This window comes from Coptis chinensis, chromosome 3, assembly GCF_015680905.1.
Source record: "Coptis chinensis isolate HL-2020 chromosome 3, ASM1568090v1, whole genome shotgun sequence".
In the NCBI taxonomy this organism is placed as follows: Eukaryota; Viridiplantae; Streptophyta; class Magnoliopsida; order Ranunculales; family Ranunculaceae; genus Coptis; species Coptis chinensis.
This window is the reverse complement of record NC_141458.1, coordinates 5,283,778-5,310,767: the sequence shown is the minus strand read 5'-3', so window position 1 is coordinate 5,310,767 and position 26,990 is coordinate 5,283,778. Positions and strand designations below refer to the sequence as shown.

The window sequence follows — 26,990 nt, the reverse complement described above, 5'->3', positions numbered from 1 at the left end:
AATCCAAAAATACTATACAGGGCGATTTTTGTAGGCTTGCCCACCATTAACAGCCTCGTCTGAGCTCTAACAGATTAAATTTCCTAGTTTCACTAATCAATTTCTAACAGTTCACTTTAAAATCTCAGAGTTCAACAGGGTTTTTTACAAATCACTTCAGAGTTAACAAACACTTCACTTTCAGAGTTTCACGGTTTAATTTCAAATCTTAGAATTTCAACCGAGCAATATCCTAGCATTTAACAAGTTTTAACGATACAACGACAGTACCAAGGATAATAACAGAAGGGCAGTAAAAATGCGCGGAAATTGTAGACAACAAAATTATTTCTTTATACATGTCAAACTCTAGATTCAGTGAAATAGAAAAAAATTACTCACCCGTGATTAGCTTCGACCGTCAGCTAGCTATTCGTAGATTTCTAGAAAAACTTCTCTTTTCTATAAAACTCTCTATTTTTTACCAACCCTATTTTGTTTATTTTCTGTTAAAAAAAACCTCCCGAAATAGGGAAGAAGGTTTATCCCATAAACCCACGTCTCCTATTTCCACTAACACTTATCCTATTTTATTTTATCTATTATCCATTATAATAATTATTATTATTATACTAGGAAAAAAAATAAAAGAAAAAGACGGGGTGTTATGCAAGGGGTGCGCCAAACACTATTTTTAATTACTTGATGGAAGTGTATCTCATGAGTTATGCCAATGGTCAAAGTACTTTGCAGTTGTCGTCTGCTTTTCTCCTATTGTCGCCTATTGTCGGAGCTTTTCTCTCTGATTCATACTTGGGGAGGTTTCAAGTGATTGCAATGGGCTCAATCTCAAGCTTTCTTGTATGTCAATTTGCTATAACTTGACCACCATCAGTACTTATAAATAGCCACACCCAAAGTGTATTACATTTACTGAAGTAGCTAGAATGCACAGCTCCAATTGTTTTGCTTCACTTAGCACATTAATATTTGTATTGGTTTATTGAATTGGTACGGTACAGAAGTAATGTTCTAATAAGTTCAAACATTTGTATTCCATGTTGAACTTTCAAAATGGCATGACTTCCCACTGCAAAATGCCAGTGTAAACTACTTGATTATATCGCAACTTCCCATGTACAAATTGCTTATTAGTCGTACTAGCTATTCTAAGATCTGATAGAATTCTTCTTTATGTGCAAAATTCTCTCTATATTTAATCATCCAGTTTAGTTTCTCTTCCTCGCAGGGAGTAATTCCATAGCTAGTAAATTCGTGGACGGCAAAAGTTCGGTACGTCAATTATTCGCCTAAGATTCGAAATTTTCAATAATAATACTTTTAAATATTCGGTCCAATAAAACGCTAACGGTAAAAATACGATATACGTGTTTTAAACGGATATAATACGAATATATTTCTTTAAAATTCGGCTATATATTTTACATTTAAAATTTTGATATATAAGTATATAACGTTTTTATTTTTATTTTTACAATTTTATTCATGAAAAAATAATACAAATGTCATTTTATTCGCCAAACCTTATAATTAAATTGAATAATTCGCGAATAATTCGCAATTATAAGCCCGACCCAACCAATTCGCGAATTAAACCGTATCATTCAAAAATTCACCGAATTATTCGTTTTATTCGCCAAACCTTATAATTCGCGAATAATTTGTGAATAATTCGGCGAATTACTAGCTATGAGTAATTCTACTATGGTTAACAGCAATAATTCCAACAGCAAAGCCACAAATGGGCAAATCCCCGAGTTTCGGCCAATTGGCACTTCTGTATTCATCATTAATTCTGATGTCCATTGGAATTGGAGTTAGACCATGCTCCATATATGGCCTTTGGAGCTGATCAATTTATGAGAAAAAAAGACAATCCAAATATAAGAGAACCTTACAGAGTTACTTCAGCTGGTACTATTCCTCCTTGGTTCTTCTCTTTATGTTAAAGTAAATGCCGATAAAAGTTTGTTCACCCGATTCGCTCAAGTGATTGTCGTTTCATTCAAAAACAGATCTCTTGCTTGTCCAGCCGATTGGCAGCTGCAGCAAGGAATCCAACCTTGTAAGGCCATCAGAAAACTTGAGGTATGTTCTTAAGCACTATATATACACTATACAGGATCCATAAGTCATTTTTTATATATACTAGTAAACCGGCACGCACGTGCTAGGAAAGAAAATTAGGGTGGAGAAAATCAAGGGAATGAACGCATGTAAATTAGAATAGTAAATTAAAAACTTAAATAAGAAAAGAAAAAAACACTTCAATACGCTAGGTGTATTCTTTGTTCGATTCGATTTTTGATGCTATGTCATGTTGCGAATAAATATATTTGAAGAGGTATTTAACCGCATGTAATTTAGTCAATATATAATTATTAGTGCATATGTCACAAACTAATTTAACATAAAAATAGGTATTGGGAAAAATGATAGTGTTCTTCATAAAAAAAAATTGTTGGACTGGTATTAAAAACTCTAATATTGATTAAATTAGAATAGTAACATATTACATTTGTTTGAATCTAGTTGCATTGCTGAATTATATTTGTTTAACCCAATTGACAATTTGACACTCCCAATTGATTGTCTCCAAGTAGGTTTACTTGTTGCAGTCCTAGCCATTGTGCATTGTTCATGTATAGATAGATTTATATATAGCCTTTTGGGCAAGCTCGTTGAGCGTGAGTTGGTGAGGTGGTTTTGAATAATTGCTTCTATTTGACTGAGGACGTTGGCTCTGGTATTTCACAACATCGATATGTTGACATGATGACATGTGATGGATAACGTAGAGATAACAAAAAATTTGATAATTTAAACAAAAGCTTCCTTGTGTATCTCAAATACATGGCAGCAAATCAAAGAAAATGGCGATCATTGTCAGTAGAAGTTCAACTTTATTGTTGTTGTATTGGTGTGTATTTGCGCTAGAAAGCGAGAGAAAAGAGACAGAGAGCGGCATCATTGTGTTTCACTTGTACTATAAATCTTATTATAGAAAAGTAATACATACCAATTACATTAAGACATGTCTTGGATCTTGATCAATCATGAACTACTTCCATTAATAGTCGCAGTTTTTTGTCCTGGATTAGGAGCATTGAAGGCAAAAGCTCCAAGTTAAATAGATATCTTCTGGACTAAGGATGAGCCTGAATTAACCAATTACCACACAACACCTTCAATCAGGAAAAAAAAACTAAATTGGCACACCTATCTGATCTAGCCCCCGAACCTCTTAGACATACACTATCTTGAGCGATAAAAAAATACAATCGCATTCATCGCTTACTTTCCAGATCCACCCACTACCGCATAGGCCTTGCCTTTGCTTGTAGAACACCTAGTAACCGTGGTGGAAGTGCTTGAATTATGCCTTTGAAATCCCCCGGAAGTGATGTCTAAGCCCGAGATGTCATGGAACTTCGTAATCTGCCATCCTAACCGGCCTATAATTGCCGGGAACAACAGGATGAGTTCTAGGAATTCGAAGGTACACCTTGAAGATTCAAATCATTAGCAATAAAAATTTTCAAACACATTACACACTTGAGAGCTTTGTTCAAAGATATCATTGTAATACTGAAATTTTATATTACACGGCGGACATCCAAATCCGTAGGTTGGTCGGTCTTGTCCTCGTGCGGGCCTGTTCCATCCTCTCCGTATCCACTTCAACGTCGTGCGGATCCAAAAACTCTTCTATTTTATCGAAGTGATGTCCAAAACCAAAGATGCAACCAAGTAGCGCAAAGGGCTCCAACATCAAGTCTTTCGGACAATGCTTCACTCACTTTGATCATTGAAGACATTAAGAGACCCACTTTCCCTTGACTTGTTTCGAGTGACCACATATTCATCATCATTCAAAACTCCACTATAACAATATGAGTTCGATTCTGTGAAGAATTAAGCCTTATTGCTACCTCAATTGGTGCGGATCGAGTATCAAACTCTTCGTGTATTTTCTGCTTTGCTTATCCGAGATGGAGGGTTTTAGTCGTTACGGTGGTGTGCTTCAATCCCATTTGTTTGGTCGTGAGAAGAATTACACTTTGTGATAAAATCAGTTGATGGTAACCGAGCATCAAGTTCTTCCCGTATTTTCTCGAGTAGCTTCTTTATGATGGAGCGTGTTCACTTTGAGAAAAGTACAGGCGTTGCTTCATTTAAAGACGTTTCATTCGTAGAGATGCAAAGGATTTTAATAGAAATTCATTCAGATTCTTAGCTCTAGATTCAAAATTTGTTTTTCTTACTTTGCTTGGAATCTCGAGTGTTAAGAAGCTCCATTTCCAACGAGGAGCTTCTCTTCTTCGGCGGTTCAATTGTTGTTGGAGTCCATTCTATTTCATCCGATGTTTTCCAAAGAGATGCAGGGAATGTCGAGAAAATCAATCAATGGACTTCAATATAGCTTATTAGCAAAATACAAATGTAATGCTATTTTGTTTTCAGGCCCGGATTCGGGTCCTTGCGATGGTTAATAGGAGTTGCCATCATATCCTATCTAAATTGAATAATGAGTCGAACTATGCTAAACACCTCGAATTAGTCCAACTATCCGATCAGCCTTGAGCGTAACGCTCGGTACTTGCAAGGTGTAGTCTAAGAGGCTCGGATAGAGCAAAGATTAAGATATTGCATACCGTCAAGAGCACGAAAGTGTCGGTCACATTTTATTCTAAGAACTCAGTAACGGTTGTAGTTGACTCCAGCTGGACTGCAAGCGCACAATTTACGTGTCATGAGAATTTGACGGCCATTGGAATGCATTGTCAACAACATAAAAAATAACCTATTCAGTGGATACATTAGGAAGGCTCACATGCACCAAATCCATTTGTTATTGCTTAAAAAGAAAAGGATAGCATGTAAAGAGGCCTTACTCTATGTTTTTATGCTAGACAACAGCAACATAAAGGGATAATCATGTATAGAGTATATATGTAGGAGGCTAATAACACCATGCTTTAGCAACAACAGCAGAAGAAAATGCAACCAAACTATGGTCCCCGCTTTGCAATAAAGCATAATCAAGCCTTTTGAACAAAACAAATAATATAATGGTTAAATAGCTCTCCACATCTTAGAGGACGAAAGAAACTCAGTTCAGTAATAAAACGCAAAATGTGTTCAAATTCTCATTGTTAACTATTTTCTCATTTCAGAGTAAAGCATAAATTATAAGTAGTGCACATTAATCCCAAACGGGAAAAAAAACATGAGTAGTCAGTACAGATAGCGATAAAAAGAATTTGGAAATGAAGAATGTGTAGTATACCATACCTCTGCGTTTAAAACGGAAATTTGTGGGGCGCAGTAACTGAAAACAAATTCAGTTATAATTAAATTGCTCAAGCATCAAATGCAATTCCTGAAATGGAAAAAGTTTGAAACGAAAGTAAATAACAACTGGATAGTCAGCACTTCCTAAGAAAAATTTAAGTGCCTGACATGATATGTTAAAAGTCCCAACTGTAGTTATTAGGACTAAGCATTACTATGAGCACAGAACATCAAAATATTTTTATTTTCCCTCCTCCTTTATCTGAGCTTGGGACCAGTAATGCACGAGGGTAGAATGCATTGCGGAGTTAATTTTTTTTTTTGGCCAGTCGTGGATACCCTCCCCTTTAACAGTTGCTAATCTTATTGTCGGGCCATTTGATTTATTTACAGTAAGAGTCTAAAAACAAAAGGCACTCGTGTATTGTACAAACAAAAGGCAAGCAGCTTAACAGAACTTGTTTACGACAGAAAAAGTTTAAGCGCTAGGGAATGGTTAACTTTGCGGGTATAAAAAGTTTTTTTTTTTTTTTTTTTTTTTTAGGAAGTGGGGAGGGTTGTGGAAGAGGTATCCCTAATTGCAACGATTTATTGTGGGTGAGTATCCCAAACTAACCATATTGTTTATTTGACAGCGATAGACAACTAATCATATTATAAAGGTAATGCAGTTATACACAACAACTTATTGCATAGGCGAAAATCAGGAAGAGAGGGAAAAAAAAACAAACAAACAACGATTTATTGAATGATAGCATAATAATGACATGAAAAAAAGTTCAATGTAAATCATCCATAGCATCATCATCGTCATAAAGCAACACATCCCGATATACTATATTTCTAGTGTAAGTTCTAGCTGAAATTCCCAGGCTCCTCGAAGAGCTGCTCAAAGTGAGGCTTGTAGTACAGAACTCCCTACAGTGAAGAATAGTTGCTCAGCTGAAAAGAAAGAAACAAATTTGTATTAGTATATCTCGTAGTATGATGTAATTACTAACATTCAAGTTTCCAGTATTGCTGAACTTTAATACTTAAATAACTTTATTTTCTCTGGTTGGTTGACCTTCTGTTACACGCGTTTAAGCAATGATAATTGTTTTGGTGAGTCATTGTGACCCAATGCCACTGTCCCTCAAACACTGTCATAAACACTGATGTTTACTGGTTTCCGCTTAAACGCAAAAGTTCAGGATATAAAAAAATTCTAAAAATAATGGTTGCCCTTGGGGATGATCGAGTGTACCTAGAAAGGAAAATGATCTGGCCCACGAGCAAGTGCAGAGTTTATCTGAACTGTTCCGGTCACCATTGCATCACTGATTAAGATAGCTTTATTGAAACCTCTTGTAAAAACACAGCCTTGCATGTTTTATAATCAGCTTAGAATAGAGGAAATAAGATTTTCTGACCTTCCTATTAAATGTCACAAATTAACACCTTACGTTTAGGGGAATGAATTTGTAGAAAATAATACCTTTTATTTTGCTCTGCGAAGAATAAACCATTCCCATCTGTTTCGTGCCTACACGCAGGTTCCATCTTTTTTCATTCTGCGAAGAATTACACCTTGTGATAACATCAGTTGATGGTAACTGAGGATGAAGTTCTTGCCGTATTTTCTGAGTTGCTTCTTTATGATGGAGTGTGTTATGCTCTTGAGAAAGTACAGGAGTCGCTTCGGTTTAATCAGTTTCATTCTTCCCGTAGATTTAAAATTTATTTTGCTCACTTTGCTTGGAGTCTCAAAGTGTTCAGAAGGTCCATTTGAAGAAATAAATTTATGAGGAATGCTTGTTGGCGGAGATTGATCATAAATCCCCTTTACAATTTGATGTGGTGGTTCTAAAAGATGGACGGTCTTATGCTGTTTCAATGATTTTGCTATACCACCGAGGAACTTTTTGTCTTCTGGCGGGTCAATTGTTGTTGGAGTCCCTTCTCTTCCATCTGCTGTTTTCAAAAAAATGCAGGGTATGTTAGAGTAATAAATCAATGCAATTCAATATAGCGTATTAGCAAAACACAAATGCATTGCTCTTCTGTTTTCAGGCCCGGATTCTGGCTCGTAGCAGTGATTAATACCAGTTGTCATCAGATCCTTTCTAAAGTGAAAGCAAATCAGAATAATGTTAAACGCCAACTGAATTTAGTGGACATCTACAATGAGTAAGTTCCCCCTGGAGCTAAACCGGGCTGTCTTGCGATGAACCGAGGGGCGCAACTATCTGACCAACCTGGAACAAAAAACTTTGCGTACTTGGAGATCAACTTCAGTGACGTCCATATTTGATCGTTTATAAAACTTACTTCCATTCTATAATCATCGAATTGATAAAATTCTGGATCAGGGACGTCACCAGGCTAAAAAAATTTGGGTCTTCTTGTGATCAAGTGGGGATTTTTCAACACTGTGTTCCAAGTTTGTTTTTTCTTTGAAACTTTTCTTAAATATCTCCTCTCTATCATTTCTTTTCACCGACTGTGTGTTTTTCATTCTGCAAAACCAGCTGGCTAAGGATGTGCACTACATTAATCTTGGCAGTCCTTTAATTGGTGAATATCATTTCAAGGGATTAGGCTAGTGCCAAACCTCCAAGAGCAAGGTCTACTGGAACCTAAACCACATCAATACCTTGTATTTTGCTTTATTTGTATGCTCGCACTTCATAGCTCGTTTGTGCCTGATTTCCTACCCTAAAGTCATAATACTGAGATCTTTTCTATACCAAAATGACTTTTCAAAGCTCCTAACTTTTCTTTTCTTAAAACACTATGTATCCCATTTCTCTCTTTCTTGATTTCTTGCCACATAACTTACCCTCTATTGATTTCTTGCCCTCCATTCATAGATACTGAGTTTTGCCCTCTAGTAAAATGACCTTCTGAAGCTTCTAACTTTTCCTTTTCTTCTCGGAAAAATTCGAAACCTCTTCATATGGCTAAATATGCGCACCAGTTAGATATATCAGAGGGTTGCTAAATGGTAAACATTAGATATATCAGGCGCAAGTCATAACCACGTAGCTTGCTCCTGGTGTGAGGCGCTGACCTGGCAAGAGAAAGCACCGAGGTATCTCTTTTTACATACCAAAGTCGAGAAATGTTTAAACCGTCTCTCGTAATGAACATTTTGATAGAAATAAAAGTATGCTGGATGAAATGAGGCCACAAATGACTATAAGAGACACAATACAGTGATACAGTACTACTACCAAGTAAGAGTGCAAGCAGAAATTATCTCCATTCTCCACAATATAAATATATATATTCCACTGCAGATAATTAGATCATTTTTGAGTTATGGAGCTCCGCAATGAAAATATTATTAAGAGAACAGCTGTAAGAAAATGCAAGAAGTATATACCAGATTTTTTGCGCTTCCAAAATCACAAAGCTTTACGTCATGGGTATGAGGATCAACCTGCTCGAAAAGAAGAAAACTTAAACAATACATGTCATAACACTTTAATTGAATATAAAACACAGAGAGTAATTACCAGTAGATTTTGTGGCTTCACATCCCGATGGCAAACTCCAGGTACAGTGTGAATATATGCTAGCCCTCTAAAGATCTGAAAAAAATTCATCAATTACATAGTGTCTTATCAAAGTACTATGATAAAAAAAAATATATGAAAAAGAAGGGAACAACATACTTGGTATGTATAGAGTTTCACATAGAGGAGTGGCATCCTCTGATTCATGTTCGAGTAGTGCTTAAGAACTCGGTAGACAGTTTTAGGGACATATTCCATTACCAAGTTGAGATTAAGTTCATTTCTATTGGTGGTAGAAAAAAAACAGTACGTGCTTTATGAAACAACGTTTGGGTGATCCATTTAACACATCAACTGAAGCTCACGATTCTTATATCGTCTGTCCTGTCAAAACCTTCTTTATAGCCATAGTCTCTCCAGATTATAAGCATTTAACCCTACATGAAAGAGGGCGGAAAGCATGATATCAAAGAGAACGGTCTATAAATCAAAATATCAACAGAATTCCCATGTTACTCATGTTATGTGTACCTGAAAGACAACTCCAAAAGATCCATTTCCAACAACCCGCTCTACCATGTAGCTAATGGTGTGCAAGATGAAAGACAAACAGCAGTAAAATCCAAATCGCCAGAGAATAGTTAATCCCCAAGCATTAGAAGCAAAATCAATGAGCTGGTCCAACATCGTCATAGGCAAACAACGACATATTATGGTTTTGGAGACCCCAACATATTACTTTCCCCTTCCTCTTCTGCGAACCAAAACTGGTTAAATTGCCTAAAGAAGATTCCATCTATTATTCTGCAATTTGTTCTAAAACATTTAAAGAAAATCTAGTACCTTGCATTTATATATGTTAGCACTGCTTGCAGTGATCACACAATCGTGGAACTCTAAAGGAATTATCGACTTTAACCTTTTGAGTTCATCGGGGAGTGGCACAATGATCTGTTCCAATTGAGAAGGTTCCATGGATTCATATAAGATATAACAAAGACGACAAAATATTGTGAGAAATTATTCATAGAAAGAAGTAATAAGTGCACAAACCTGACATCCTTTTCTGCACAGTGCTAAAGCTAATACATAACATGTTTTGGTAATATGCCTGCCATGAAAACTTGTGTGGCTTATTCACGAATAGTATTTGACATAACTATTTTCAGTATTCAGTTTATTTAGAAACACCTTGTCCTCAAGGTTGAAAGAGTGGAAATCGGTCTTTAAGCTTTTCCCAAACCTCCCATGTTGCATCTTCAGCTGGAGCATTTTCCCATTGAACTAAAACCTCTGTAACAGCACGAGTACCCTTATTTACCATCCTCCATTAAAGTACAACGTGTGGCTGAATTTGCCATACACCGTCATTGGTAATGTTTACCCTAAACCCTAAACCACAACTGAACTTTGTCTAATGAAACAGTACTGTAACTACCTTCCATTTCAAAGGGAGGAAACCATTAATGAGTTCTATCAAGCCCACAATCTGCCTTAAGCACCTCAGGCCAACTGGTATGCATTTCCCACAACAAAAACAACCAGCTGATCAAAGGTTCCATGGAGTGCTCACATGAAATCAAATAATTTGGAAAACTCCAAGTAAAAAGAAACTTAATAAATGCCTATCTACTTAAAAAAAAAATGTTTTAGCACATTGTGTAAATTGGAGTTTCCAACCATCAGCAATGCCTTCCTTCCTTACGCTAGGTAACAACAATATATAGAGGTTTGCACCCAATCATAGTTAGAGAGTAGATATATCCATTAACCTATTAGAGAAAGTGCATGTTCATTAGACCTCAAGCCCGCAGAATATTCATGTGTGTGATATTTCGTGTATATGTAGGAGATTAAGAATAACACACTGCTCTAGCAGCATCCTCGAGAGTATAAAATGAAACAAAACAATAGGCATTGCTCTGCCCATGATATCAAGCATCACCTGAACAAAAATAAAGAATAAAGTGGTTTAATACTTCATTCTCTACATCTAAGAAACAAAGGGACCATCTAATTTAAATAGGTTTTAGCTATACGTATATGATTAAAAATATTGACTATAGCGTGCAAATTTAATATTATTTTCCGATAAATGTATTTAATCTAATTTCAAAAACTGGTTTAGATCTAAATGTCTCCCACAGTCATTTTCGCATTGAGAATCAATCCAAACCTTTTTCATTAGAATAATCGTTGCTGTTGCAACTTGAATTTACACGACGAAGGAGGAGAACTTGCACACACAGAGAGAGGAATATTTGAGAGCGGTGGATCCTTGGCTAACCCACATTCTTCAATTCATCCCTTGTGTAATCCCCTTGGTCAACAACGGAAAAACCAAATGAGGCATGGTGGCCATCTCGAAGTAACTTGCTTAGATTATATACATGAGCAAATTGGAATTAAGTACAAAGAAACACAATTCAATCCAAAGGCAAAGTTATCCCAAAAACTAATGTCCCACAATCTACTTGATGCAATCTATGAAGTGAAACAATGAAAAATTTAATATAATGACCAAAACCATAACATAATTTGTTTTTGCTAACTAGTTTTGTGTTTACTACAACACTACCATCCTAGTTCAGTTTCAACACGCATTCAAAAACCCTATCCATGTCACTTTGAAATTTAATTCTGCAATATCGTTTTTTTTTTTTTTTTTTTCTGTTAATTTCCTCTTCTTACTTGTGCAGAAATAAAATGATGACCAACTCAAGTTACAATAACGACAAATAATAAAATGCCACTTTTGCATGATTATTTGTACTGAGGTCTAAACTCGAAAAACAATGAATTGAAATAATTCTGTTTTTAACAGAATCGAAACGAAGGGGAAAAACATACCTCTCCAAGTTTGCAGGATGGAGTCCATATATATGTCTAATGCCTACTCGAAAGAAAATACAGAAAGTGCTTATTAAAAACAAAGCGTAAAACATACCAGTAAATTCAGTAATAGGAAAAAAAAATTGTTCAGATATAGGAACTCCAATTAGAAAATCCAAAGGGAAGGCGGTACGTAATGGGAACTTCAATTCGTTGCTATATGGTATTGACGAACTTCTGATCGAGATATGGTATTGAATCATAAATAAATAAAAAAAACGAATTTGTCTTCTCAGAGTTAGAAAGTAGAGAAGTGATGGAGCCTGTGTGTTTGATGCAACGAAATGATGGATAAATGAGAGTAGTTCTAGATAGAAAGAGATTAGTTATTTTGGTAGAGAATATTGTGGTTAAAGTGCTCGAAGCGATGCCGAAGGGTAAAGTGCAGACTTATATTACCGGATTAAAGAAAACGAAAATGAAAGAAAGTATTACCTTTGATTCTTAAAATGGAAAACAGGGTAACCGGGAAATTGTGATTTGGAAAATGAAAACAGGGTTTAAATTTATGTTTCATTGGTTGGCAAAGTGTTTGGGAATATCAGAAACGGAGAAGACGAACCAACGGTTTACTTTATTTGGGAAACCACGAAAATGTGTCTTGTTTTGTTTTCTGAATACGTTGAGTTTTATAGTTCTGGAAAAACGGAGAAGACAAACCAACGGTTTACTTTATTTGGGAAACCGCAAAAATGTGTCTTGTTTTGTTTTTTGAAGACGTTGAGTTTTATAGTTCTAGAAATATTTTAAATTACCGATTTAACCTTCGAACGTGATCTGTAGAAAATTTGGTGGGTGAAACTTTTGGGTACCCTTGTGATTTAAAAGATTGGGTTAAAACCAAAGATACGGAAACTAATAAACGGCGGCTAGTTTTCCCATTATATATAAGATATTTAGATCGAACTCAATGTGATTATTAGACGGGTGATATTGCAACCATCGTTCAACTCTTTCGCTACGAACACACGCGTGGTACTGACTTACTTGAAATAAGGAGGTTTATGAACAAGGCTTGTGTCGTCGGGGATCCTAAGAATGACTCAAACCCCGATGGTTCCACATCAAAACTATGGAATTTACGTCACGGTTGAGCAACTAGAAGCCTTGAAGTCACTTGCTAGAATTCTCCCCATTTGGTTTACTGGGATTATAATCAACATGGCTGTTGGACAAATGTTACTTGCCACTATACAAGCAAAGCACATGGATAGACACCTCACTCGTGGAGTCGTGGCTTCAAATACCGAAAGCATCGGTTTTTGTATCCACTGTCAGTCTGTCATCACTGTGATTCTATGGATAGCAGCCTGTGATATAGTTCCGTTTTCCAAAACGGCGTGTAGTTTCTTCCCAACTAAGATTTTAATCCCAATATACATTTCCAAGATAACTCACAACAGAAATACCACTTATTACATACACATATGATAACTTAATTAAATATTGATTTGATACACATTACCTTTAAGCCAGCACGTCGTCTCAGGGTAGGATATTTACGTCCCTGCATAAAAGATTAACAGATCCTACCCTCCTACAAAAATAGAGTTAGACAGCACTATAAAAGGATTTATCTCAGCCAGTCAAATTTCCATTCATAATCAAACCTCATTTAAGACATTGAAGTCTAATTAATACAACATAGTTCGTCCCGCATATTCGGGGAATACTACTTATCATACCACCTATATCAAGGGTAGTCATTCACATGACATCATTACGTCATAAAGTTTCCAAGTGTATAACTATATATATCTCAGACTATTACAAGTCATTAATGCTTTCATAATAACATATCATTTTAGAATCATTCCACAATCACAGAAAAGATCACAAGCATTCAATAATATTATTCTCAGTCACACTTCACATCCATAACCTCACACAAACCACCTCTATATTTATTTGTAAGAAAGCATATACATCATAATACATAAATATTCATAGGCAATAACTCACTCATACATAAAATCAATATTTCACTTTGTTTATTAATTATCTTGTTGACTCATTTATAACAGACTCAACCCAACCTTTAGTTCCTACTCTACGATTTGCACTCCACACATTTGCCAAATCACACATACACGTGTGCCTCTCTCCCACAGAGTATATCACTATATCACAGCCATCTCTAGGCTTTCCATACACATAATCACAACCTCTTTGGCCATAAAATCTCAAGTCATTTATGTAACATTCAATGAATACCTTGGGTCATTCCCGCTACATTCAAGGAATACCCATAATAACACTAACGGGCCATTCATGGCACATTCAATGAATGCCCTGAGTCATTCCCGCCACATTCAAGGAATACCCAAACCTACATTCCCGTACATTCAAGGAATACGACCAACCCGCAAGGTGAATACCTTAGTTCCTCTTTAGGGCAGTCCAAACTATTGGGTCATTCATGGCACATTCAATGAATACCCATCTATCTCATGACATCACAAGTTATAATATCTCATTACCAAATCCTGAGGCGTGGAGAGTTCTAAAGATGTGGGTGACACATTAAAACATTATTATCACTTATAATTATACTAGCATTACTCATGTCAAAACAGACCACACATGCAGAGAGTCATTTTCGCGCGACAAGGCAAATCAAGCACTTAAATATCATTAAATGTAAACATACTTATAATCAAACAAATACAATTTACATAACTACACTCATATACACAATATCGTAAACAAATAGTTCATTAGCCCAAATTCAAGTCCACACACACTAATGTCCAAAACAGATCCACATATACTAAAGTCAATATTCATATACAACTTCTATCTCACACATATATTTATGTAGTCTCAAAACAACAGTAATTTCTAACACAATCACATAGTTATCACACAAACTAATATATATATTATAGATATAGTGGCTGCACTTTTGTTCAAAGCTGCCTACGTATCCAAATCTTTCAGGATTGGAATCAAGACTTCGTAGTTCTTAACCAATTCTCTAAATATTTTAATAATCACGATAAAAGAAAATATATAGATATCTTTTCATTCCACACCAATATTTCCACAATAGTGAGAATATATCGAAAGTATAATAACCACTGACCATCTAATGCCATCATGTAACCACCCAACTATATCCATTTTAAACTTTAGCTAATTCTAACAACCTTGTTAATCTGTGCCTTGATAGACAACCCACCATTGGATCTGCCTAAAATTTGTATATGTCATTTAACTGGATATCAAGAATCTACGGATTTAAATTTGAGGTCAATCCGATAATAGGTTGACCTCCATCTAAGCAGAAACAAAGGACTGCGCCCATCAGTTTTCTAGTGTAGTTTCTACTACGACCAGTCACACTAATGGAAGCCTCGACAGATATCAAGCCGTTGGATAAATCTAAAAATCTAATATGAAATACTACAATGTGTCAAGAAACTATGGATTAAATTTCATACAAATCCGAGTATGGAAAGATCACCATCTCAGCAGAAACAAAAGACTGTGCACTATAATTTTTCTGGTGTAGAAACACTACAACTTGTCACGCTTATGCGCGCCTCGACAGAAATCCAACCGTTGGATCTGTCTAAATTTTTAATATGTCAGACTACAATGTCTTATAAAACTACAGATTAAATATGAAGTCAATCCAATAATAATTTGACCTCCATCTAGTAAGAAACTTATGACTGCGCAGTGTAGTTTTTCAGGTCACCCTTTTTCAGTTCATCTTCTTCTCAAATATTCCTAGTTAATATAAGTAACCAAACCTTAACAAAATTTAAGAGAAGAAATCCAGCATGCACAAGATAAGTGTATTAATACATACGAAATTATCTAACAGGAAACCAACGTGGAAATTACCCATTATATTTTAATTGTTAACCTTGACACCATATCAAACAGCACTTGCATCATCCGTTCTAACCGATTTTTTGTCAAACCACAAGACATTAATAATTACGATAATAGATCGTAGAAGCGAATATATATCAAAGAGAAATAAAAAGAAAAATCCACTCACCCGTGATACGCTCCTGTTATCAGCTATCTATTAGTAGATTTCTAGCAAGAATCCTCCCTCTCCTTTATGTGTAAAACTTTATTTTTTCTTCTCTGTGTAAAAACACTCTCTCTCTCTACTGTTTAAAACTCTCCGTGTAAACTCTTGTGTAAACACCATTTTTTTCAAAAACCCCTTAAAAATAGGGAATGGGGTTTATCCTCTTTACCTTATCTCTTTCTAATATTTATCCTTTTATTTTATTTTATCACTTATTATTATTATTTTATTATTATTATTATTATTATTTATTGTACTAGGAAAATATTAAATAAAAACACGGGGTGTTATATGTAGTGAATGGGATTACCAAACATGGTGGGAAGCAGAGTTGGTTGGTAAAAGACCCTCCTAACAAGGGCCACTATGATTATTTCTACTGGGTTCTTGCTATCTTGTGTGCTGCAAATTTTATGTATTTTCTTCTTTGTTGTTGGGCTTACGGAGAAGAAGTTGAACCTAAGGATTCTTATGATGAGCTGGTATGGTAGGTACATAACATCGCTATCTGCAGACAAGGAACTATCAGTCACTGCGTATATTTGTTCTTGATTTGTACATTATAATGCATACACTTTTAGAACTTTTTTCTTCTTACACGTACTTTTCTTTTCTTTTCCTTCTTTGATCATTGTCAGGGTTCCATAGATTGAGATGGGATGCCTGCTCTGCATTTTGTATTGAGATGCTAATACACCAACCTTGGTAGGGATATGATACACTGAGTATAGACTACAGACGAGCATAATAACAGATTGTGAGCTTGTTTTGATTGGCATCAGTCATTCCATTATCTATGTAGAAATCTATCCCTTTGTCCAAAGTGGCTTCTAGCCGTTCTAGGCCGAAGGGCATCTAGGCTGCCGCCTAGAAGAGTATTAGAAATAATATAACATCAATCAGTGATGGCACTACATAAGAAAAGTGAAAATACAGAAGATAACAAAAGTGATCTTGAGTATTTGTGGACGTCACGAAACACGAACTTATTCAAACCATTGCACTGGCCTGCTCACATAGAAAATGTTTCAACTAGCGTCTGTTGAAAGTACCGCATCACGAACATAAAGTAGCCTCGAGACCAGTCTATCTCGAGGAGGCCAAGTGTCTTTTGTAATTGGTGATGTCGAAAAATTCTTCATCCATGCCGATAGTAATGGAAATTGCTCTTCATCGATCGTCTTCAATCCAGTAATATCATCTAAAACACTCACCAAATTGCAAATCCAACCGAGGCAAAAATCCAAGAATCCAATTTTCTCTCCACCAAAAAAATTCTTTCCATTGAGTAGTCCTTCTATAATTTTTATGTTCTCCACGGCTTCAGTAATAGCTTCCTCTTTTTCTTTCCCTTGTTTGATAAAAGCACTCCACAATGAAGCTAACAGCTGAATGTAAAAAGATTTAATTAAACCATAGAAAATGTAAATAAAGAGTTATACACAATTGAAGAGTACATTGTGATCAACATACAGAACTTAGCATTATGTCATCAAATTGGACTAGAAAAAAAAAAGTGGGTGAACTATATATATTCTTGAGATTTACACTATACAAGTACTACCAAGTACTCAGTTACCTTGTCATCGCCGAATTTAGCCCAGAAAAGCGTCTCTGCTTTCTCATAAGGATCATCGGGAAATATTGGATTATGTTTCCAAGTCTCGTCTATATATTGGAGTATGACGACGGATTCAATAATTGGTCTTCCATTGTGAACTAGCACTGGGACTTTCTGATAAATAGGATTATACTGAAGAAGTAAAGAACTCTTGTTAGAGAGATCTTCTTCGATGTATTCATACTCTATTTCCTTCATCTTCAGTGCCCAAAGTACTCTATGATAAAAAGGGCTCGACCAAACCCCGAACAACTTCAGGTCTTGCTTTGCCATTGTTGCAAGAACATATTCATTGCACCTACCTCCTAATGTCCTTTTATTTGCTGGATAACACAAATTTAACGTATTAAACACTTGGAATTATATTGTGACGAGAAATGTAACACTAGGACAATGGAGTGTGACAAATTTTAGCGATAACTACAAGGGCGCTTTTAATCTAGTTTTATACGAGAGTTGGTCTTCCATACTTACATTTGAAAAAAGAGTAGGCTTGTTTCAATTCTCCTTTGAATTCCTAAAACTGAGTCATGTGAGGCCCAGATATGGTCCACTCCTACATTTCAAAGGATACAAGTCAGGTGAGGGTCCAAATGGTTCTAATATATATGAAGCATCCCTGGGAGCTAGCATTAGAAGTGGCAAAGTATTACTGAAAAAAAACCAAAAAGAAGTTTTAATTTTAATTTTTTTTTCGCTAATGAAAAAAGAAGTTTTAATTACCGCACTGTTTACAACCTGTTATTTCACAAGTGATTTGCGTAGTGCACTTGATGTAGTTTAACTTTTTTGTAAAAATCAGATGCAAGACCGGATTGTCAGTTATTTATCAATGAACCTACCATTGGAATAGAAACAAATACAAATCTAATTCCATTGTTGAGAAATTTAAATTTATAGTCTATTATTAAAGACTTCCAAGTGTACAATTTATAATTTCATCACTGATCGAAGTCACAAAATCACTTGTTGAATTTACTTGCAATCGAGTGCAGATTAAAATCTCATACATATTACTTTTAATTTTTTGGGCTTACTTTATGGTATGTGTTGGCTTATAACACAGTACAATCCTATATTACGTCAACTACATCCACAAAAAATTAATTTGAATGAAGTGCATTTGCTTTATTAATACTTATCATCCACTTTAAAGCAGAGGTCTGGCATGAAAACCAATTGTCAGTTTAATGGCTTTAGGCCTTATAGCAGCTAACAGTTGTGTTTCTTTTGGAGAATAAAAAAAATAAATATATTTAGAGGATGAAACTAGTTAATTATTACTCATATGGAATGATCCTCGTATTTTTAAAATGCTCACAAAGAACATTAATTCACTTGTGCACATTGAAAACTACATAAACAGAAACAACTGAAAATGTAGCGAGTGTCCTCGAATCTCATTATATATCCTCGAGTTACATCACAAATCTTTTTGCACAACAGACCGTTCCTCCTTAAACTCAGTTGATGCTGCAGCATAATCCCTCACATAGTTTAGGACTTAGGACTGAGAATGCTTCGGACTAGTAGAAGTCAATACGCTGTTATTGTGTTATTAGGTGCGGTTGCCTACATAATATGATAGTATGATAGTAGTGCACATTCTGCTAATGACAACTAATAAAATTAGCCTCATTGTGCCCGTTGCATTTGCTGAAGCTTGCGACGAAATTCATCTTGGGGAGGCAATGTATCTTTAGTGATTGGAGAACTTCCAAACCTATCCGCCCATGCTGATAGTAAGGGGAAACTTTCTAAATCACACATCTTCAAATCATTGAACTCATGTAAGAGACTAAAGAAAGTGACCATCCAACCAAAACAAATGTCTAAAAATCCAATTTCCTCTCCGCCGAAGTATTTCTTTTCCTTGAGTTCTTCTTCTAACAATTTTAGGTTCTCCTTGATGACAGCAACAGCATCCTCTTTCTCTTTTCCTTGTTTGAAGCGACTACCAGAAACTGAAGGCAATAACTGCAATGAAACAAAAAATGCACTTCACGGTCTAGCTCACCATCAATATATTTGTATGTAGTAATGCTGGAAAGAATGTTTCCAGTATAGATTTTTCAGTATGATACTGTATAATCAAGCAGCATGATTACAAGTACAACAATTTCTAACTCAATTGATAGTAAAGAGCCATAGAACATGTACCTTTTTGCTTCACGTGGCATACAACTAGTGTACGTGAACTAGATCACCTCAAATCTAGCATTTTATAAACCAATTAACAATGAATTACCTTCTCATCGCCAAATTTAGCCCAAAAAAGTGCCATGGCTTTCTCATGAGGATCGTCAGGCAAAATCGGATTATGTTTCCAAGTCTCATCTATGTACTGAAGCATGATAACAGATTCAAGAATTGGTTTCCCATTATGGACAAGCACCGGGACCTTCTTATGAATAGGATTATATTCAAGAAGCAGAGGACTCTTGTTAGTGAGATCTTCTTCGATGTATTCATACTCAATCTCCTTCAGTTTCAATGCCCAAACAATTCTGTGGTAGAATGGACTTAACCAGTACCCAAACAACTTAAGGTCGTCTTTTGCCATAGTTGCAACTCTCAACAATACTTGAGGCTTAAAATTTTATGGTCCTTTAGTTCTTTTAAGTACACCAATGTATAGTATTTTATAGAAATTTTAGAATAAGTTTCTTTAAGCGATGAGGTACTAGGACCATACGTAAGACAAAAAAAACGACGAATTTTACTAAGTGCATTCTAGTTTTAGCTGAAAAAGAGGATTTTAAAAGGAGTAGGTGTGTTGCTAAATTTCATTCGTGCCAAGATGCCAATGTTAGTGTCAATCCCATATGTAGGATTTTAAAGTCCCAATGTTAGTGTCAGAGAACATGCCAAGATGTTCGGTGTACTCCATACAAATCCTGGCCTAATTGTAGCCTAGGTTTCGGATAATTAATTGTCGTGTGGCAATCCCATATGAAGAAGAATAAGGATGATCATTACTTTATCGGGAAAAAAGGAGGATGGTCAGATTCGGCATCATTTATTTGCTGACAAACACTGAACTTTATATTGACGACCAATTCTGGCACTAATATGAAACGAAGAATAGGAAGAGTCATAATGTCTACCAATAATAACAGCTGCAAAAACTACTGTGTTCTGGAAAATGAAAAAAAAAAAATTGATTATTTAGGATGGATGAAACAAGTTGTTATTCCTTTCCTATAATACTGCAGTTTAAGCAATGGTAAAGAAAGATGTTGAAAAATTTTACCCAAGAAAAGGGCAAATTATATCATCAAGCTGAATCGCACATTTATAATTTATTTGACGAGGCTGTATAGTGTATACTGATCTACATGTGTATTCTTGACTGCTCATGTTGAGTATTCTCGACAGAAATAGTGCACTTGTTCATGGGACATTCTGTCTTTTAACAGTTTCAAAACCCTTCTTGCTTTGACCAATCACTTCTGAAGGCACTTTTTTTATGAGGCAATTAGGACTTTAACATGGAATTATAAAGGTCAAATTAGTGCACTAGATTCGTCTTTGTTTGAGATGTTAAAAACTGATCTGTTAATTAATGGAGCAATCATACACAGATCAACGTTTTTTCATTTATTTTTATTTTTGCTAATAAAGAGTGGCACGTTTTAGCAAGAAGCTAAAATGAGCATCAGAACGCAGAGAAACAGAACAAAATATCCATAACTGCAGAAACGCAGGATCTCAGTGGCTCAAGAATCATAATGCTTCAATCAGAGATCAGAACTGTTTCCAGTCCTACCTCGTTAGGGAGCACATTAAGATCAGAACTGCCTCATTTAGGAAGGAGTGCCGCTTGCATTTTTTGAAGCTTGCGAACAAGTTTTTCGCGAGGAGGCATTATCTCTTTAATGATTGGAGAACTTGAGAACCTATCCATCCATGCAGATAGTAAAGGGAATGTTTCTTCATCACACATCTTGATGCCATTTAGTTCATCCAAAACACTTAAGTAACAAACTATCCACACAAGACAAAGGTCTACAAATCCAATCTCCTCCCCCCCAAAAAAATTCTTTTCCTTGAGCTCTTCTTCTAAGAATTTCAGGTTCTCCCCAACGACATTGCGAGCTTCCTCTTTCTCTTTTCCTTGTTTCATGAAAAAACCGAAAACAGAAGACAATAACTGCATTGAACAAAAGGCATGGAATTAACAACAGCAAAATTGATTCATGTAGTGCTTATAATTATGCTATATCAGTATTTGGTAAAAGAGTGTTTACACATACAGTTAGTTAGTTCATTCGGCATTTGGCAAGTCATTTATTACCTTGTCATCGCCAAATTTGGCCCAAAATAGCGCCATGGCTTTTTCATGAGGATCACTTGGCAATATTGGATTTTGTTTCCAAGTATCTTCTATGTACTGCAATATGACAAGGGATTCACAAATCGGTTTTCCATTGTGAACAAGCACGGGGACCTTCTTGTGAATAGGATTATACTGAAGAAGTAAAGGACTCTTGTTAGTGAGATCTTCTTCAATGTATTCGTATTCAATCTCCTTCATTTTCAATGCCAGAACAATTCTGTGGTAAAATGGACTTGACCATATTCCTATCAACTTAAGGTCTTCCTTTGCCATTGTTTCAAGATTAGTATTCAGTGCTGATAAGTTCTTTTACTGAGGAAGAACATCAATATTATGTAGTATTTAAACAACTTGAGCATAAGTTTCTTGAAGAGATGCAACATTAGGACAAGTATGTATGACAATTTTTAGCGAATTTTACGAGAGTGAATTCTGATTTATATGAATTGAAAAGAGTTGGTATTCAATTTTTAATAGAGTAGGTATGCGCAACATTGTCATTTACGTTCCATACAAGTTCAAATTCTCTCTCCATGAGAACTTCACAAGAAGTTAGTGAGGCCGTCCATTTTAAACTACAATGCAGTCATGTCTGTCATTTAAGCATACCAATCCTCATTTTGCATTTTCTGTTCAGACAAATTGAAATACATATTCGACCATGTTCAGCAATTATCATTTCACTAATCACTTCTAATCGCATACAGGGCTCAATGGTATGAAAAACAAAAATGAGAAGTGTACTTTTTTTTTGAAAAAGTAAGCTGGGGTTAAAGTATACCCCCACCTGATATTATTGCAACAGGTTAAACCTTACAAGCTAAGCCTCCCTAAGAGTTAGATCATTGAAAGGAGGAGCACAAAAGCACTATATCGACAAGCTTCAAACCTAACATACACAAGATAACATATTAGTCATCCTACAATCGAACTTACAAAAGTAGAGATGATATTCCTACTTTCTAGTCATGATTTCTTTAACAATCTTAGAATGATCCTTTCTAAGATGAGTCTGTGCTTTCTCATAGTTGCAAAAGAAACATTCGCAAGCACAACACACAACACACATATGTAAGTCCCAAAGTATCATCCCAAAACTCTTTGGTGTAGTCTTAAAGATTTCTCATCTTCTTGTTTTTCGTTAGCGACTTTACCTTCTTCATCATAGCAAGCGTAGGCTCTATTTCTCCTGAAGAACGCTCTTGGATCCTTTTGCTTCTTTTTAGCTTCATAGTAGTCCATTGATTTTGATCCTTCGAAGGCGCTGAGCTCTTATGCAAGCCAATTGTTGGGGCTACTGTAGCAACATCCGTAAAAAACTCGGTCTCATTCTCTGAGAGATCATCATCTTCATCCTCATATCCAGCAACTAGCCCTTCATACATGTTTCGTTCTCTACTACTTGGCATTTGGTTAATTGGAATAACTCTAGGCTGATGACTTTGTGTTGGTGTAACCGTATTACTCTTATCTCTCTGGTTATTTGAAGCTCCTCTTTGCGATTGAGGAGTATCCATAGTTTCACCAATCCTATTTACTATAGGAGTTGCTATCTCAGCAGGCACATAAAGTGCTAATTGAAGTCCAATGGAAGGATCAGCTCCAGTATCATGTCTACTAGTATTGAGCTCTTCAACCACTGTTCCATTCTCCTGAGCACCACTACTCTGGCTAGATTCTTCTGTTCTAACAGTGGAAGGACCCACACAAACTATTGGTACTGACTCTGCAAGATGAGAGTTCGGCACTGCAGTAACATTCTCTGTAATGGTCTGGACCACCACTTGAGTAGGAAGCTGACCAATCCTTGTTGTTGTTTGCTGAGCACCAGTATTACTACTCTGACCATTTACATTTCTTCTCGTAATCCAAGTATTAAATACAGTGCTATTGCATTTGTTTGTACTGTGTCCAAACTTCATACAGTGGAAGCGGGGAGGAAGGTTTCCATGGATACTTTCGACACCAATGCTCATTTCCCTCACCAACTTCAATACTAACAGATTTTGGGTAGTGAAAGAGTAATGGAATCTCAACACATACCCTCGCAAACGATAGTCTCTGCTTTTTAGCGGTGGCTTCATCCATACACATGGGTTTCACTACCAAACTAGCAAGAAAAGACAGTCCATTTTTCGTCCCACAACTCTTTCGAACATTCGACATCTTAATCCATCTTTGGAACAGTAGAGATTTTGTTTCTCATCCTTTCAGCCTCAACATTCCAAGGTCTGATAATGAAAATTCTCCCAACGCAATAAAGATTGGCCCCCCTTCTAGAGCCATCTTCCTATCCTCATCAACAGTAAAGGTAAAATAAAACAAGTCCCTATCTGTAGTTAGCTCCATCGAACCCTTCAATTTCCAAGCTTTCTCAAGTGAAGCTTTCACATAAGGAAAAGCTAGTCTTTTTTCTAGAAAATACCCTACCAAGGTATCTTTCCACTCCTCAACGCCCTCATCAATGAGGTCTTGAGGTACTACAGCTACTCCATCGGTAAGTTCAGGTGTATAAATTCTCAAAGGTGTAGTATTTTTAGAAATACAAGAATTACTAAAAAGAGAGCTCCAAGACATAGGTTGTCTTGAAATCGGTTGAGAGGTAGAATCCCCCATGATCAAACAGAATATTGGAAGAGAAAATTCGGATCTTCTTCAACCTGCGCGGTCTTGAGAGACACCATAAAATGAGAAGTGTACTTGATTGTAAGAATCCCACAGAAAAAGTTGTGGTTTTTTAAGGAGTGGAGCATAACACAATCAAGCTTCACTCCAGCATTCCTCGTTTTAAAATGGCGGCAAAGACTTCACTATATTTGCACCCCTTTTGGTAGGATTTTAGTGATGGATTTACATCCCTTCTAACAAACTTTGTTTTGGTCTAAAATTACTTGGAAAAATTTACAGGTAAACATTCATAGCCTTGTTTCCACTTTCCAGAGAGTTGCTCAAAAGGCAGACTTTATTTACCCTTGACCGCCTGTATGTAGCCTTCTTGTTCGTTTCTAGTTTTGTCCATATTCATCCAAAAAGAAGCACTGTATAATGAGGAATGCTGGCGGGCAATTTCCTTGTGAGTGGCACACCTGCCATAAAACTCGACTTTTGCACGGTCTACCATGGGGCATGGGCATTCATGGAAACCAGCTCAAACCCATGGTCCAATTTTATTAGTTCTTTAAGTGGGAACTAGATTTTGATCTTCCTCCCTGTGCCACATGTCCACATTCAGCCTCCAAAACACTGAATTAAGCTTCTCTGACTGTTTTTATTTAATATATTTGAGTTTCTGAATTAATTAAGCTCTGCATGTTGACGAGGTTCAGCTCAGCATGCAAGCGTAAATAATCACGTTGAGAGTTGAGACGCCACTACTTAGATAGTTTATGATGCAGAATGGCCTCGTTGACACTAAATGAGTCTGGAGCAATGGCTAAACGTCTGAAAACAGGTCACTGGTCCATGGAAAATACTGAATGATGCTTAAGAAAACTTAACAGATCGAGCTAATAAATATGCTCTAGCTAAGACTTTCGGAGACTGTATGATTAAACATTCCAAAAGGTGTTTCCGATGATAACAGCACCAGCTGTTCGGCCTTTGTAAACTATTGAATTTGAGCATAGCACACGTCCGGTACATTATAACACTAGTTTTCTGTATCATTTTTTCTTATCTAAATACTAGTTAATCCACTACAACTACTTAATTATATTATTATAGTAATGTATGTATACTCAAAATGATAGTAACCAGCTGGAAAAATAAGCCTCCCTTTTAGACGCAACAACTAGTAATTCATAATGATCTATTATTAATCTGAACTGGTGACAATAACTATGGAAGATCACAGATATTGGGGATGTGGTTTCTTGGATAAGATGACATCTTCATACTCCGACAATGCATACACTTGCCTCATTTGACATCAGAAGTATATCATTCAACTGCGGGTGGAAGGAATGCTTCTTGCATTCGACGAAGCTTGCAAAGAAGTCTTTCTCGATCAGGCAAGGTGTCTTTAATGATTGGAGAATTTGAGAAGTTATCCATCCAAGCTGATAGCAAGGGAAATCTTTCTTCATCAGATAACTTAAGACCATTGATCTCATCTAAGACACTGAAGAAAGTTATAGTCCAACCAAGACACAAGTCCAGAAATCCAATTTCCTCACCACCAAAAAACTTCTTTCCCTTGAGCTCTTCTTCTATGAATTTTATGTTCTCACCAGCAAGTGCAACAGCTTCCTTTTTATCTTCTCCTTGTTTGATAAAACTATCAAAAACTGAAGGTAGTAACTGCATGGGGCAAAAGAAGATATTAGCGATGTTACTAACTTAATGCTTGTATATAAAATTAAGGGTTAACTAGTATTACCCCCACTATATGAGCCAATTAGGATTTCCCCCCACTAGATGGGAAATTAAACACACGGTCAACTTGGTTTGACCATTAACTTTCAAGTCAAATAATTGAAAATTATACAAATGCCCTCATTGTTTTCAAAAAGAAAATGTTCAATTTTAATTAGGTGGGGAGATTTAAGTCATTTTCAGTTGCTTGATTTGAAAGTTAACGGTCAAACCAAGTTGACCGTGTGTTTAGGAGAAAGACCCTAATTTCCCATCTAGTGGGGGAATCCTAATTGGCTCATGTAGTGGGGGGTAACACTAGTTCACCCTAAAATTAAACAAGGGAAAAAAGGAAGAAAAAAGTGCTTCATGTTGTCCAACCAGTATTGATGAATTCTACTGATGTGTACAAATCGATTAATACCTTGTCATCACAGAATTTAGCCCAAAAAAGCACCACCGCCTTGTCATAAGGATAGCTGGGCAATATTGGATTTTGTTTCCAAGTGTCTTCTATGTATTGTAGAATGACTACAGATTCAGAGATTGGCTTCCCATTGTGGACAAGCACTGGGACCTTCTTGTGAACAGGATTTAGTTGAAGAAGCAGGGGACTCTTGTTAGGAATATCTTCTTCGATGTATTCATACTCAATGCCCTTAATTTTTAGTGCCCAGAGAACTCTGAGATAGAAAGGGCTACACCATAGTCCTAACACCTTAAGTTGTTCATTTGCCATATTGTAGCAAGAGACATTTATTGTCCTAATGTCCTTTTATTGATTGTGAACATACGTCTATAGTATTTTTTAAAAGCTAAGCATAAGTTTCTACGAATTATTTTATCCATACATTCAACAAGAATATGGTGGAATGTGTTTGTCTTCCATGTGACACGCATATCCACAAACTGATTCCATAGATCTGAAGAACTACAGAT

The 26,990-nt window shown here is 36.1% G+C and overlaps 5 protein-coding genes across 8 annotated transcripts; all 5 read right to left on the bottom strand.

The window, feature by feature from the left end:
- Nucleotides 1-6,784: 6,784 nt before the first annotated feature.
- LOC147507497 (shaggy-related protein kinase GSK1-like) lies at nt 6,785-12,337 on the bottom strand. 4 transcript variants are annotated; one of them, XM_086599051.1, is made up of 8 exons: nt 12,123-12,337; nt 11,646-11,688; nt 9,849-10,740; nt 9,327-9,746; nt 8,955-9,232; nt 8,796-8,870; nt 8,663-8,719; nt 6,785-7,248 (listed from the first exon to the last, which is right to left on the bottom strand). In XM_086599051.1, exons 5-8 carry the CDS (start codon nt 9,051-9,053, stop codon nt 7,180-7,182), a joined length of 300 nt encoding a protein of 99 aa, XP_086455177.1. In that variant the 5' UTR covers nt 9,054-9,232; nt 9,327-9,746; nt 9,849-10,740; nt 11,646-11,688; nt 12,123-12,337; the 3' UTR covers nt 6,785-7,179. The 4 variants fall into 4 exon arrangements, with proteins under 4 accessions (XP_086455177.1, XP_086455174.1, XP_086455175.1 ...); XM_086599048.1 differs by lacking the exon at nt 8,955-9,232; XM_086599050.1 differs by lacking the exons at nt 6,785-7,248; nt 8,955-9,232 and adding an exon at nt 7,967-8,347.
- Nucleotides 12,338-16,479: 4,142 nt separating this feature from the next.
- LOC147507496 (glutathione transferase GST 23-like) lies at nt 16,480-17,688 on the bottom strand. The gene is made up of 2 exons (XM_086600215.1): nt 17,318-17,688; nt 16,480-17,126 (listed from the first exon to the last, which is right to left on the bottom strand). The coding sequence occupies exons 1-2, from the start codon at nt 17,630-17,632 to the stop codon at nt 16,767-16,769; spliced, it is 675 nt and encodes a 224-aa protein (XP_086456341.1). The 5' UTR covers nt 17,633-17,688; the 3' UTR covers nt 16,480-16,766.
- Nucleotides 17,689-18,614: 926 nt separating this feature from the next.
- Nucleotides 18,615-19,980, bottom strand: LOC147507495 (putative glutathione S-transferase). The gene is made up of 2 exons (XM_086600214.1): nt 19,608-19,980; nt 18,615-19,336 (listed from the first exon to the last, which is right to left on the bottom strand). The coding sequence occupies exons 1-2, from the start codon at nt 19,920-19,922 to the stop codon at nt 18,995-18,997; spliced, it is 657 nt and encodes a 218-aa protein (XP_086456340.1). The 5' UTR covers nt 19,923-19,980; the 3' UTR covers nt 18,615-18,994.
- A 958-nt stretch (nt 19,981-20,938) lies between these two features.
- On the bottom strand, nt 20,939-22,019 carry LOC147507494 (putative glutathione S-transferase). Its single transcript, XM_086600213.1, has 2 exons — nt 21,657-22,019; nt 20,939-21,512 (listed from the first exon to the last, which is right to left on the bottom strand). Exons 1-2 carry the CDS (start codon nt 21,969-21,971, stop codon nt 21,162-21,164), a joined length of 666 nt encoding a protein of 221 aa, XP_086456339.1. The 5' UTR covers nt 21,972-22,019; the 3' UTR covers nt 20,939-21,161.
- A 3,454-nt stretch (nt 22,020-25,473) lies between these two features.
- LOC147507493 (glutathione transferase GST 23-like) lies at nt 25,474-26,812 on the bottom strand. The gene is made up of 2 exons (XM_086600212.1): nt 26,476-26,812; nt 25,474-25,997 (listed from the first exon to the last, which is right to left on the bottom strand). The coding sequence occupies exons 1-2, from the start codon at nt 26,788-26,790 to the stop codon at nt 25,638-25,640; spliced, it is 675 nt and encodes a 224-aa protein (XP_086456338.1). The 5' UTR covers nt 26,791-26,812; the 3' UTR covers nt 25,474-25,637.
- Between the last annotated feature and the right edge of the window lie 178 nt (nt 26,813-26,990).

Coding starts and splice junctions, on each gene's coding strand:
- LOC147507495 (XM_086600214.1), bottom strand. CDS start 19,922: ATGGCAAAAGACGACCTTAAGTTGTTTGGGTACTGGTTAAGTCCATTC. Junction 19,337..19,607: donor CTAAATTTGGCGATGAGAAG/GTAATTCATTGT, acceptor GTTTCATTGCAG/TTATTGCCTTCAGTTTCTGG.
- LOC147507496 (XM_086600215.1), bottom strand. CDS start 17,632: ATGGCAAAGCAAGACCTGAAGTTGTTCGGGGTTTGGTCGAGCCCTTTT. Junction 17,127..17,317: donor CTAAATTCGGCGATGACAAG/GTAACTGAGTAC, acceptor TTTTACATTCAG/CTGTTAGCTTCATTGTGGAG.
- LOC147507493 (XM_086600212.1), bottom strand. CDS start 26,790: ATGGCAAATGAACAACTTAAGGTGTTAGGACTATGGTGTAGCCCTTTC. Junction 25,998..26,475: donor CTAAATTCTGTGATGACAAG/GTATTAATCGAT, acceptor TGCCCCATGCAG/TTACTACCTTCAGTTTTTGA.
- LOC147507494 (XM_086600213.1), bottom strand. CDS start 21,971: ATGGCAAAGGAAGACCTTAAGTTGATAGGAATATGGTCAAGTCCATTT. Junction 21,513..21,656: donor CCAAATTTGGCGATGACAAG/GTAATAAATGAC, acceptor TGTTCAATGCAG/TTATTGTCTTCTGTTTTCGG.
- LOC147507497 (XM_086599049.1), bottom strand. CDS start 9,488: ATGACGATGTTGGACCAGCTCATTGATTTTGCTTCTAATGCTTGGGGA. Junction 8,871..9,326: donor CTTTTGGAGTTGTCTTTCAG/GTACACATAACA, acceptor AATTTTTTTCAG/ATCTTTAGAGGGCTAGCATA. Junction 8,720..8,795: donor TGAAGCCACAAAATCTACTG/GTAATTACTCTC, acceptor CTTTTCGAGCAG/GTTGATCCTCATACCCATGA.